The sequence below is a fragment of the Palaemon carinicauda genome, chromosome 38, assembly GCF_036898095.1.
Source record: "Palaemon carinicauda isolate YSFRI2023 chromosome 38, ASM3689809v2, whole genome shotgun sequence".
In the NCBI taxonomy this organism is placed as follows: Eukaryota; Metazoa; Arthropoda; class Malacostraca; order Decapoda; family Palaemonidae; genus Palaemon; species Palaemon carinicauda.
This window is the reverse complement of record NC_090762.1, coordinates 26,107,383-26,121,467: the sequence shown is the minus strand read 5'-3', so window position 1 is coordinate 26,121,467 and position 14,085 is coordinate 26,107,383. Positions and strand designations below refer to the sequence as shown.

The 14,085-nt window shown below is 41.9% G+C and overlaps 1 protein-coding gene across 1 annotated transcript; it reads right to left on the bottom strand.

Moving 5' to 3' along the window:
* Positions 1 to 547: 547 nt before the first annotated feature.
* LOC137630118 (uncharacterized) lies at positions 548 to 5,973 on the bottom strand. The gene is made up of 5 exons (XM_068361585.1): positions 5,867 to 5,973; positions 4,564 to 4,690; positions 2,282 to 2,603; positions 1,745 to 2,049; positions 548 to 1,229 (listed from the first exon to the last, which is right to left on the bottom strand). The coding sequence occupies exons 1-5, from the start codon at positions 5,940 to 5,942 to the stop codon at positions 1,196 to 1,198; spliced, it is 864 nt and encodes a 287-aa protein (XP_068217686.1). The 5' UTR covers positions 5,943 to 5,973; the 3' UTR covers positions 548 to 1,195.
* Between the last annotated feature and the right edge of the window lie 8,112 nt (positions 5,974 to 14,085).

The window sequence follows — 14,085 nt, the reverse complement described above, 5'->3', positions numbered from 1 at the left end:
TAAAAGATGAACATAAAATCAAGGCATTATTTCTGTTTATGGTGATTGTTGAGAAATCATTAAAAAACTTCAATTATTTAATGATATTGTAGGATGTAAATATTCCTTACTCAGCTTACTGTATATTATAACTAAGTAACTTTAGGGTAGAGTACAGTATTTAGTTTGTTTTTCAGAATTAGTATACTTTTAAGAATTTAAAACGTAAATTAATTACGAAATTTTCCTTTCAATTTCAATTGTATTACGTGTGCGATTGCATCGGTTTGACTACAGTCTTCTAAGCCTCCTGTTCTGTGTCATGCAACCATTTATAAAGTGACATTCTGTGTATATAAAGAGAGCAGAGGATACAGTACAGTTTTTCATACCACTGTATGCTAGAAATTAATGATTAAAATGATAGATTTTTTCAAAATTTAAAAAATGATCATTCTGGTAATTCAACAAACTAAAGAAAGCACAAAATTATCTCTCAATGTGAGGAAAAGAGAGCTCTAAATGTAAATGATTTAATGCAACCCAGACACATTTTTATTTTGATTGAAGTTAAAATTTGTACAAGGTAAAATTAAAGAAGTTGGATCGCTTAGTAAGAGGAGACCAAAGAGAATGGTTGAAAAGTGTAAAGCAAAAACCTATGCAGTTACAGCTGAAGGAATCCTGTAAGGAACCTGTAGTGCCATGTATAGTGTGTTCTGCAAGTTACACTTTAATTGGTATTCTCTTAACTGCTGTTTTCTGTAAAGTATGAATAGTATATTTATTGTACAGTGGTTACTACATTTTAAATATAGCATTACATCTACCACTTTATATTAGTTAGCCTTTGTCTTCCATATAGACAAGTGACTGACTTCAGTTAGTGTGCTCTTTAGTAAAACTGTGTTCTTAACATTTTTAACTTTTATTTGCTTTACATTGCTAAAAATTACAAGTGCCCTAAATTTGCTGAATCTATAGGTGTCCCTTAGGAGTCAATGCCCAGATCTGTCAATCGTACAAAAAAGAGAGATCAAATAAATATAGCTTAAGCATCAATTTTGTATGGTAAAAATGGCCCAAATGGTATTTGCCCATCACAGATTCAGAATAGCAGTGATACGGGAAATTCAGTGTGCCACCTTCCACCCGTAGCACATACACTATTCCTTTCACTATATCTTGGTCCTCCTCAGTTTTCCTGGTGAGTTGCCTACTGTTGGACGATGTGTATGGGGATGTGGATTCTGGGAATAAAGAAAAATAATCATTGATATTTTCAAATTTTTTCCTCGTTTGAGGTTAGACATGTAATGGGTTCCGTCTGCTTTCTACTTCCCTGAAGAGAGTTGAGAGAAGAATTAAAATTCTGTGACTAAAGAAAACATCATCATCGTCATCATTGTAAATGTTTTTACAGTACTCCGGCTCTCCCTTTTACTGAAAAGATGGGATATAATTTCTTTCCTCCCTAAATTATTGACTTATGCAATTTGATATTTGTCATTTTAGGGCATTACAAACAAATACAAAATAATATTCATTACAGTATACATTAATTAATTTCATTAAGAAGTCAATGAATTTTAACTTTAGAGTGCTCTACATCTATGCAAAGTCTAGAATCGATATAGATGAATAACATCCAATAACTAAGTGCTGATTCAAGCTCTCAACAAGTTTTAATTTGGTCAACATGGTCCCTGGATATTGTAACTTGACAATTGCACAACAACTTACTAGTTAAGTGACCAGGCCTCACCTTAAAGTTTTATTGTCATTCACAGTGAAGTCAGAAATGCCATCAATTGTCAGATTATCCATTTTTATTGAGTTTTTATTGACCGCATATGGCATTCTTCCACCGATGATTGAAATTTTATCTCCCTTTGGCTCACTGTCATCAACGACTTTTTCCTCTGTGATTATCTGTGTTCCCGGCTGTGCGTTGAACCAGCTTGGAGGGGCATTGAACCAAGCTGGGGGTTGATGAAACCAGGAGGGGGCTGTTTTGAACCACCATGGACCCTCTTTAAACCAAGTGGGGATATTCATCCATTGAGGTCCCTGGAAGAGATTACAAATCTTTTTACTGTACGGTGTTTAGATCACGAGGTAAAGGAAATGATGAAAGATAAATATTGGTATGCTCTTATCACCAAAAGTTTTTAGATCTATCAAAGTATTTTCAGTCTTACTGTACTGTCAAAGCTATTTTCTTTTCACTTAGATAAACAGAAGTTTGAACAAGTATCCTCTGTACAGTCTGCACAATATGTTGTATGTTTGGGGAATGTACCTGAGATTCTAGGTTAGACTGCGTTGATGTTGGTGGAGGAGTGGGTTGGGGAGGAGGGGATGGTGGAGGAGCAGGTGGTAGAGTTGATGGGGAAACATCTTGTATTTCTGTCTCTGGTGGATTCCACAAAGGAAATGGCAAAGCTGTTTGAGGTGGGTCTGCCGCTTGTATGATTGGTGGATTCGTTACTTGTACAGTTGGCTTCTCTGTTGGGGAACATACTCCGGGTATGCATGATGCACTGCCAGAGTGGAAGACTTGTCCTTTGAGGCACTCAAAGTTGAAGAGGGTAAAATATCCAGTTTCTCCCACCTCGACACATCTGTTAATGGAAAGTTTGTTAGGGGAGAAAATTATTTTTTATTTATTATTATTATTACAAACATTACTAAGCTACAACCCTAGTTGGAAAAACAGGATGTTATAAGCCCAAGGGCTCTAACCGGGAAACATTGGCCAGTGGGGAAAGGAAATATGGAATGAAATAAACTACAAGAGAAGTAATCAACAATTAGTATAGAATATTTTATGAACAGTAACAGCATTAAAACTAGATCATTCATATATAAACTAAAATCTTCCAAAGAAAAAACAAGAGGAAGAGAAATAGTGTGCCCAAATTTACCCTCAAGCATGATAACTCTACCCCAAGACAGTGGAAGACCATAGTACAGAGGCTATGGCACTACTTTAGATTAAAGAACAGTGGTTTGATTTTGGAGTGTCTTTCTCCTAGAAGAGCTGCCGACCATAGCTAAAGAGTCTCTTCTACCCATACCAAGAGGGAAGTAGCCACTGAACAATTACAGTTAACCCCTTGATCAAAGAAGAATTTTTTGGTAATGTTAGTGTTGTCAGGTGTATTAGGACAGATTGATTGATTGATTGAGGAGAATGTAAAAAGAATAGGCCAGACCCTTCGGTGTCTTTGTAGGCAAAGAAAAAATGAGCTGTATCGAGGGAGATGGATGCAATGTAGTACTTTCTGGTCAGTCAAAAGAACCAGTAACTCTAGCAGCAGTATCTCAATGGGTGGCTGGTGCTATTAAAATAAACTTTGTTTGTTAATTGAGCATCAAATGGATATGATTTTGGTTATGCTATTTTAAGAAATGGGAAAATTTGAAATATTATCAAAGGGGTTAAACTGGGTTGTTATTTTGAACTGCGTTCAGGAATATAGTTATTACACGATAAAAGGTCCTCAACTTAAAAATTTTTAGAGATATAAACACTCATTCAACTGAAATCATAAATTTCAGATATATTTGATTAAAAGCTTATAATGAACTTCTGTAATATAACAATATCATTATTTTATGCAGTAAGCAAGACCACATTTGCAATATGAAACGGGACTATTTCTCGACCTTTACAGCTGAAAATCGTAGACATGAGTTTAAGGTGAAGAATACCCCAGGCTAGAATTTAACAAAATATGACTTTCAAACAGCTACTTGGGACCTATATAGTTTGTAAGTAGTTTCTGTATTGGAAGTAACTTAACCCTTTAACCCCCAGGCTATTTGGAAATTTTCAACCCTCAACCCCCAGGGGGTTATTTTTTTCCCAGCACATTTTGCAGTATATTTTTTTTAAATTGCTCTAACAGCCTTAGTTTTTGTCATAGAGAGGTCAGGTTGGTCTCATTCTCCTGGAAAATGTCTGAATTTTTCCAATAAATTGTCAAAAATATGGAAAAAAAAATTTTATAGCATTTTTTTGCAAGGACGTACTGGTACGTCCATGGGGGTAAAGGGATGGCTTTTGTGAAACTTACCAGTACGTCCTTTGGGGTAAGAGGGTTAACCTTTTTGGCATCCATTTAGTACTGTAACCTTCAGTTTTGATTTTGTTAATACTCATTATCTTTTCCAGTTGATAGCTATGTGATGCTATATGAGATATTTAGCCACACTGCAAAGACTTTAGTGCCTTCCTGTTTGTTGTCTTCCTGTTTGTTGTCTTCACTGGGATTGCCGTGTTATGTCAATACAGTAGATAAAAGTAAATACAGATGTATGCGTACACATGAAAAATGTCAAAGAAACTTCATTTAGAAATAAGAATGTATCTCTCTCTCTCTCTCTCTCTCTCTCTCTCTCTCTCTCTCTCTCTCTCTCTCTCTCTCTCTCTCTACCTCCAGCAAGATGAGGCTATGAGTACTAAGGACAATAAAAAAAATGCATTCTATTGAGGTTGTAAGTTTGTCAAATTATGTATCACGATGAAAGTACAGTATATAGGAGAATTTGAAAAATAAAAACAGCTACATTACAAACCGATAGAAGCGCGAGCAGTTATCAGCACTGGCAAAAAAGCCAGCCCTGTGACACTCATGGGCTGTTTGTCGTATGAGGATGGGCTTCGATTTCTTGTCGTGAAAAGTGTTGCTGTGACCTGGAATAGCTTTTAAAGGCAGTTTGTTTGTAAATTTATTACTGTATTTCATTATTAGGTATGTAAGTGAGATATACCTTGGAGCAATCCCTATAATATAGCTAATTATAGCACTCAATGCTAGTTGTAGATTATTGAAACATATATCATTTCATCAGTTGAGAAATTGCAATTGTATTAATTGTATTTTATATTAAAGCTCATTTGTAGATATGGTTTGTTATCTATGATAGATTCATTAGCATTTTATATTATATGAAAAAAGTTATGCTACACATGCACCAAATTTAATTTTGTGATATATTGATTACTGGTATTTTATTTCTGAAGACTACAGTATTTATTTTATACTCCAGCAGAGATATAATTTTCTTGCAGCTGTATTTTGTCATTGATGCCTGATAAGCATGTGAAATGGGTTAAGAATATTGAAGGAACTCGAAGAATGGTTTGTTCGAACTGAATTTTAGTGCGTAGCATATAATGCAATGTAGAATAGGAAATGAATACTGTAGTCATCTCAACTTAAGTGCCTGGATGTTGGCCCTAGAGATAAATATATCCATCCATTGAATGAAGGATGCAAAAGAATTTCAAATATAGCATTTCAAAGCATATTTCTTTATGCTATGATTAGTTATTTTGTTATAAATTCATACAAGTGATGAAGGTTGTAAATGCAGTACAGTACCTGTATGTGACTTCATATTTTTATTATTTTGTTTTATTTATTAATTTTTGGTAATAACAGAAGCTCGGAGGCTTTGAATTGTGGCCAAAACATAATAACGATTATAAAGTCAGATCAGAATCTCAACAGTGATTTAGATGTACAGAGGTATATTACTTTCAAACTGACTTATTGTACTGTCATTTTGAATCTACAAAGAGAGAGAGAGAGAGAGAGAGAGAGAGAGAGAGAGAGAGAGAGAGAGAGAGAGAGAGAGAGAGAGAGAGAGAGAGAGAGAGAAATATATACTGTATATGAAGAATGCGTTGAGAGAAACACAGTGCATAAATGATTTAAATGCATCATGAGAAAGTACAGTAGTTAATTCATATTAGGGTATCTAGTTTTGGCGGTATTGGAGGGTGATTAATTTTAATGTTATATTATAATATACTTAACTTATGCGATGTTGATGTTCCACAAAACTTTTTCTCAAATGCATCCTATATTCTTACCTGGATACAGGGAGCTACGTTGATTCTCTCTGTCTGTAATTGGTACAGCGAGCATCAGGGTGGCCACACATGCCATCAGGAAGGGGATTGTTATCTGAAAGAATTTTGTCATCTTTCAATATGAAGTGAAAAAAGTATTCCTACACTGACTATAGTCCATTTCTTTTAGCGATGCATATTTGCACCGACTCGCGGCGGTGCCCTTTTAGCTCGGAAAAGTTTCCGGATTGCTGATTGGTTGGACAAGATAATTCTAACCAATCAGTGATCAGGAAACTTTTCCGAGCTAAAAGGACACCGCCGCGAGTCGGTGCAAATATGCATAGCTAAAACTAACCAATCAGCGATCCGGAAACTTTTCCGAGCTAAAAGGGCACCGCCGCGAGTCGGTGCAAATATGCATCGCTAAAAGAAATGGACTATAGTATACTTTTTGGTAGAAAACTTAAACTTAATATACAGGTTGTGCATTCTAAGCTCATATGGGTGTAATTTTTTTCTGTGTAAATACAGTAAGTCTGCTTGATAAGAAATTTCAACTTAGGAACTTCCAAAGATAAAAACCTATGTACATGAGTAAAAGCCCATGAAATAATTATGTTATATGGAAATATGTGTAAGATTTCATGATACCTAGGTAGGCTTGTTTATTAGTGCTAGCAAGATCTGCTAACTAGAAACGATGGAGAGTAGGAGGGGGTTAGAGTTCATGCATTGGATGTATGAATTAACTTGAACTTTAGAAGAGATTTTCAACTTTAAAACAACTTACTAGTGAAATGCATCTCGTTTGTATGACGGGGACTTACTGTGATAAATAGATTATGATTCGAACCGAACTTATTTGTCTGCAGGTGTGTACATGTACAGTATTCCTCTTGGTCTCTTCACACCTTATATTCTAACTTCTATAATTAGGGCTCTATACCAGCTGTGCGATAATTTGATCGAACTCCAATGCCTTTATTTGTCTTTGGGAGGAACCACGAAAATGTGGCCACTTTCCTCTTGTTAAGGGTAGAAGAGACTCTCTAGCTATGGTCAGCAGCTCTTTTAGGAGAAGGACAATCCAAAATCAAACCATTGTTCCCTAGTCTTGGGTAGTGCTGCAGCCTTTGTACCATGGTCTTCTACTGTCTTGGGTTAGAGTTCTCTTGCTTGAGGGTACACTTGGGCATGCTGTACTGTCTTGTTTCTCTTCCTCTTGTTTTGCTAGATTTTTATAGTTTATATAGGAGATATTTATTCTAATATTGTTGCTCCTCTTAAAAATTTTATTTTTCCTTGTTTCCTTTCCTCACTGGGCTATTTTCCCTGTTGGAGCCCCCTGGGTTATAGCATCCTGCTTTTCCAACTAGGGTTGTAGCTATGCAAGTGATAATGATAATAATAATATGGAAAGTAAATATAGGCTGAATGAGCAATGCAGCAAGTTTGAGTGTGTGCTTTTGATATAGAGAATTTTATTTAGAAAGTGGTTAGACTGTTCTGTAGGATAAGCAACTAGACTTATTGTCCTTGGGTTAATTTATGTTTTGGATTTACAAATGCACACTGCATTAGGTTTGAGAAGTGGCAATACGAGAATTGGGCATTAGAACCAAGGTATTCCTGTAGAGTAGCCCTTTTTGCTTATAACTTTCCCAGAGTTTTCCATCATTCAATTATTTAATGGGCCCAAATTTATTCTAAAAACATTGAAGTTCACTATCATGAGCTGGCCCTTCAGTCCAATGCTATGAGAGTCGAAGTATTTCAAATAAGTGTCAGTTTAACTCGTACTTATAAATAATAACATCCAGTTCTCGCAGTGACAAGTGACATTAAATTTACTCTACTAATTTTATTAGCTCTTGATATTGATATATTCCTCTTGGAATTATTTATCCAGCTTTTATTGATTGCTACTATTGTTAAAACGGTAACTGGATTAAGTTTTATGATACTTTCGGCAATGTTTGATTCCATTTTAAAACATTGTTCAAGTAGTGTATATTTTTGTTTTCTCTTTTTCAGGTACGTGAAGTTGTTTGTCTGTTGTCATTCTGTTGGTATCCGTGAACAAGGTAAGTAAATAGTTTTGAAGTCTGGTTGTACCTTTAGACTTTCATCTTTCTTCCCAGGAAAAGATCTTTGATAGTGGTTGTTTCCATGTTTATGGAATACGAACTCTCTCTCTCTCTCTCTCTCTCTCTCTCTCTCTCTCTCTCTCTCTCTCTCTCTCTCTCTCTCTCTCTCTCTCTCAAAAAGTTATTGAAAGGGTTTAGAAACTTAATAAACTGTTTGTTAATTGATCATTGCTCTAAATTTGTAGGACTTCAACAACCCTTTTTAAATTTAGGTATTGGTTTTATAAGACATGGTTGGATTGACTTCTTTTTTTTAATATCATAAACTCTGGATTCAAAAGAACATTTAGTGGTAGGATAAACATATCAATCTTAAAGTTGTTATGGCTGGAAAAGCACCAAAATTTAAGTTTCATCGTTTTTTGTGAGCGTAAAACCAAATGTTCTAACAAGAGACAATAGGAATTTATTTTACATTGTAATTTGATTTGTAAGGTATTTTCTTGATGAGAGAGAGAGAGAGAGAGAGAGAGAGAGAGAGAGAGAGAGAGAGAGAGAGAGAGAGAGAGAGAGAGAGAGAGAGAGAGAGAGAGAGAAATATGATATTTGATATAGTTTTCAATTGACTGAAAATGTAACATGTTTTTTCCCTCTATCTAATTACTGTAAAGTATTTATTTTGGCTGGTTTTTATTTCGTTAGTGACCTCATGAAAAAGTAGTTCTGTTGTTTAGGGAAATGGTTTAATCTGGAAGCAACTTGGGTATATTTGTGCGTGTTTATTCCTCACTAAATTTATTCGGGACGCTTTCAAATAAATGCCATGGGATAGTCCATACAAGTAAAATTCAATATCCTTTGGTAACAATTTACACCCAAATGTACCTCTCTAGCTTGATTTTTGGTAACAGTTGTCTTCAGTACTTTCGTAACATATACAAAGCGAACAGTTCATTTCAACATTTGTAATCTTTTTCTTATCATTGGCATTTAACATGTATGAATCAACCACTTTCCTGTTTTCACCATCCATATTAACATTCTTTGTTACTTATTGGTTTCCATTTACTCTCATAACTTTGCTTTTGCTCAACTTTCAAAAATCATACTTGTACTATACTCAATTCTTTTTAGTGCAGCAGATTTGCACCGACTCGCAGCGGTGCCCTTTTAGCTCGGAAAAGCTTCCTGCTATCTGATTGGTTAGTTTTCAATATTAAACTTACCCGATAATCATGTAGCTGTCAACTCCGTTGCCCGACAGAATTCTACGGGAGGGATACGCCAGCTATCACTATACTAGAAGGGGGTGTACTCACAAGCGCCACCTGTGGCCAGGTACTACAGTACTTGTTGTTGACGCCACCTCACTTTTTCCTCTGTCGTGCTTCCGGCAAGACGTTCTTGGATACGCTTATGATTTTGGAGTATTGTTCACGGTTTGGTGAAGTATTTCTCTAAAATTTGCAGCTATTCGCTATACTGGAAACTTCTATATTAGCTTAGTTAGCTTTTGGAATTAATTTGATTAATTATGGTGACGAAGAGAGTATGAACTCTCTTTCACTTTTAAATGGCCGACCCTTCCCTTAGACGGAAGTGTTGGTGTCTAAGAGAGTATAGACTCTCTTTCTTAATTTTGCTCACAAAAGTTATAGATTTATTTTATATCTCTCCGCCTCTTATAGGCCTCTTCGATTAACTTCCTTTTATTATAAACTTATTATAATTAATTTTTATATTTGTTTATATTCGACCTTCCTAATAGTAGGCGGTCTTTTCTTGGTACCGAAGTTAATTAACATTGAGCCCGTCATTTCGGTTTTACCTGTTAACATATTATGCTATTTTAATGTCTTTGAAAGAATTTCTTTGATAGTCTCGTACTGTTTTCAAAGTTGAACTAACGTTTTGTTTTGTCTCTGCAGTTGTTGACGTTCAGAACGTTCAACTTGCGCTCTATCGTTACGATAGAGAAAGAATCTTCACGGTGTCACGTTGCAGTAAGAGTAACCGTGTCTAGCGTTTTGTTCATTCTTTCTTAACTTAATGGTTTTAATTCTAATAAAGGAACTTTTCAGTTTTTTCCTTTAACAATAATATGTTTTAACGTTATATATGATTGGGCTCTTCTCTCAGGTTCTAAGTCAAGAGAGAGAGAGAGAGAGAGAGATAGAGACGGAGGGAGAAAGAGGAGGATAAACGTTTCATTCAAGCGAGTAACGTTGTTATCGTTTTTGCTCTTCTCCCTAGTCTCTTTAGGGGAAGAAGGTAAACGTTTCTAGAGTGATCTAGTGTTTAGTCTCTTTCCAGCCACTGAATTATTTATCTTTCATTAGATTTTTCTGTTACATTGTAATTCTGTTTGTTCCGTAACCGAAATACAAACCACGCTATTTACAAAGGGTTTACTTTTAGCGCAGCTGAAATGACGAGCCAATAGTTTTTAACGAGGGTTAATTACCCCCGCGCTAGTTAGCGGGGGGTGGGGAAGGGTAGCTTGCTACCCCTCCCCCCTCCACACACCGGTGACTTGCTTCACTTCACTTTTGGCTCGGCGGTGATCAGACGTGTCTGTTCATCGCCTTCGCTGACAGCCTTTAATTTTCTTCTTTTTCTTTACAGCTTGTGTGATTGGTTGGAAGTTGACCTTCAGTTATTTTCTTTTATTTAATATGCGGACATGCCCTGGAGTTGCCGGCCGTCCTTGTGGGACTTTCATGTCGGACGTGAGTACGGATCCTCACACCCTCTGCCCTCAATGTCGGGGCCGACGGTGCGACCAGGATAACATGTGCCGTGAGTGTAGGGAGTGGTCTGCCTCCCAGTGGGAGAGGTTTGGCCGTCGGCGTAAGAAGAAGTCCAAGAGAGACCGTTCTCCTCCGGGGTTAGCCTTGAAGGAGGAAGGTTCTCGGGACTCTTCTTCCGCCGCCCAAACCTCCTCCGAAGCTCCCCCTCGTCCGCCTCCTAAGGAGAGTCGTCCGAGTGGGAGCGCAGGCCCTTGTTCTGTTTCCCTACCTTCTGTGGGGGGAGAGGGCGTCGCCTCCCATAGCGAGGCGGTTCCCCCTCCTCCTCCGGGGGAGGTTATTGATAATAATACTTTATCCAGTGATGATCTGTTGCAGATTTGGTCGTCCCTGGGGCTTAAGGGCTTGCCCTCCAGGGTCGCTCTTATTGACCTTGTCTCGTTGGGGGCCGCTGTTAAACAGTCGCCGGTGGTAGCGGAGGTAGACCCTCTGTCTATTGTCGACGTCGTGGTGACAGAGGCCTCCGACGTGGCTGGGCCTTCCGACGCAGGTGCTGTTGCTGGTGATGGTGCTCTAGGCTCTCCTCCTCCTTCCGTGCATCCTTCGAAGGGGGAAGTGAGTCCTTCGGTCTCGACTGCTGCCCAGCTTCCTTCTGAGGGAAGTGTTTTGAAGGAGACTCCCCTTCGGAGGACCGATGGTCCCGACGATCTCCCCCGAGGCCGCCTCCGCCGTAAGGCTCACCGCCCTCTACGCCACAAGGGCCTCCCTTCCCCTTACAGGGGGACTAAGAGGCGCCTTTTTGGGTCTTCGTCCTCCGGGGGGGACTCTCCTCGTCAGCCTCAACCGACTACTCCGCCCTCCTTGAACCTCTCTGCGGACCGCTCTCCATCTCCTGCCGGATCTTCGCCTTCTGGAGAACTCGTCACCCGACGGGCAACGGTCCCTTCGGGGCTAAGGGATTCTTCCCTTACGCGAGCAGGGCCAGCGCACAAGCGCTCTCCTGCTCGCCAGCGATCTCCTGCTCGTCGACGATCTCCTGCTCGCCAAGACTCTCCTGCTCGCCGACGCTCACCTGCTCGTCGGCTCTCTCCTGAGGTTCGCCCCCCTCGCCAGCGCTCTCCTGCTCGTCAGCTCTCTTCCGAGTGTCAGCGCTCATTTGAGGACCATCGCCCTGCGGTCTCTGACCACCCTTTAGTTCCTGCTGAACTCCCTGCTCACCATCGTGTGTCAGAAACACATGTTCACCAACGCGCCAGCGATCTTCCCGTTCCTGCTCGTGAACCTATCCTCTCACAGGACACGCGTCGACCTTCTGCTCGCCAGCGATCACCAGCTCGCCAGCGATCACCAGCTCGCCAGCGATCACCAGCTCGCCAGCGATCACCAGTTCGCCAGCGATCACCTTCACATGCTGCCCGCCATCGCACGAACCTGCATGATCGCCCGCTTACGCATGCTGCTCCTCATCGCAATACCCTGAACGATCGCCCTCCTGCGGATGCTGATCACCATCGCACAACCCTGCACGATCGCCCGCTTACGCATGCTGCTCGCCATCGCACAACCCTGCACGATCGCCCGCTTTCGCATGCTGCTCCTCATCGCAATACCCTGAACGATCGCCCTCCTGCGGATGCTGATCACCATCGCACCCTTTCACGCGATCATTCACCTGCGCATGCTGCTCGCCATCGCACAACCCTGCACGATCGCCCGCTTACGCATGCTGCTCCTCATCGCACAACCCTGAACGATCGCCTTCCTGCGGATGCTGATCACCATCGCACCCTTTCACGCGATCATTCACCTACGCATGCTGCTCGCCATCGCACAACCCTGAACGATCGCCCGCTTACGCATGCTGCTCCTCATCGCTCAACCCTGAACGACCGCCCTCTTGCGCGCAATCATTCACCTTCACATGCTGCTCGCCATCGCTTACCATCACGTGATCATTATCGCCAGCGATCTTCTTCACCTACGCGGCAGCACGATCCCTCGCCGTCGCGCCATCGCTTGCGTTCGTCGCCTCGGACACGTGTTCCTTTACCTGCCCACCCTCACGCCCACTCGCCTGCGCGCCCGCGCGATCGCTCGCCTGCGCGCCCGCGCGATCGCTCGCCTGCGCGCCCGCGCGACCGCTCGCCTGCGCGCCCGCGCGACCGCTCGCCTGTACGCCCGCGCGATCACCCGCGCAACCATTCGCCTTTGCGCGACCGTTCACCCTCGCGCGACCATAGTTCGCGGCGAATTCCACAGCCGGTGGTAGCAGCAGGGACGCGTGCTCCTAGACGGCACTCGGGATCACCTCCATCCAAGCACAGGTTGGTATTGCAGGACGAGGACAGGTCATTACAGCATTCTTCCCCACCTTCTTTTCAGGCAGGTACCGTCGTGTCCACTCCAAAGGATCGCCCGATCCCTTTCACCTTAGCGAGGATTTCGGACTCTGTGTCCTTTGAGCAGCAGACTTGGTTTGGTCCGCTGGCACGGGCGTTAGTGAGGGTTATGAAACCAGCACTCGCCGGCCAGGGTAACAAACCAGCGGCTGTCTCTCCTTCGCTGAAGAGAAAGAGAGGAGTGGACTTCGTGGTGACTTCCCCCAGGGCGAAGTTGGTTCCCAAGAGGTCGGTCTCGAGGGTCCCCTCTCCTGCACGAGTACTCTCTCCTTTTCCCGTGGACGAGGCCTTTCCGTCCTCAGGTGAGTCCAGTGGACCGGTAGTCTTCCCCCCGGCACCAGGGGGGGAGACTTCGCTTCAGGCAGGAGAATTGTCTCGTGAGGAAGGGGCCCCTCGAACCTCGTTGTTGGGATCCTGTATCCCTCCTAGGAGGGAGCCCAAGGATTCCAAGACCATCCCTAAATCCTCTGCAAGGATTCGACAGGAACCCATGACTACCCAGGGGAATGTCCACGTATCACCCCAGGAAGAGATTCCTGGGGCAGGAGACTTAGCTGCCAGCCCACAGGGAGGAGAACAGCAAGAGTCCGAACATGCCTTCTGGCAGGTCCTAAGCCTGATAAGGCAACTTAACAGTCTTACGGATCCAGTCATCCCCCCCCGTGAAGGCAAAGACACAATTCTGGATGAAGTGTTCGACGTTCGGAAGGCCCCTAAGACCAGTGCAGCTCTGCCCTGGTCTCGGGGGCTGAAGAGTGCCAGAGCTAGGGCCAATGCTCAGCTCGCACTTCTTGCCTCCTCCAGTCGTTCCACTGCCGGGAACAAACTCATCCCTCCTCCTCGCCTTCAGCAGAGGAGGTATTTCGAGATCCTGGGTGAGCACAACCTCGCTCTTCCGCTCCATCACTCTGTGGAGGAGCTGGCGAAGGGAGTTCCCTTGGAGAAACTCTCTGCCCGGCAGGTGTCGTTCTCGGCGGCAGAGATCCTTAACCACGAGAAGGTCG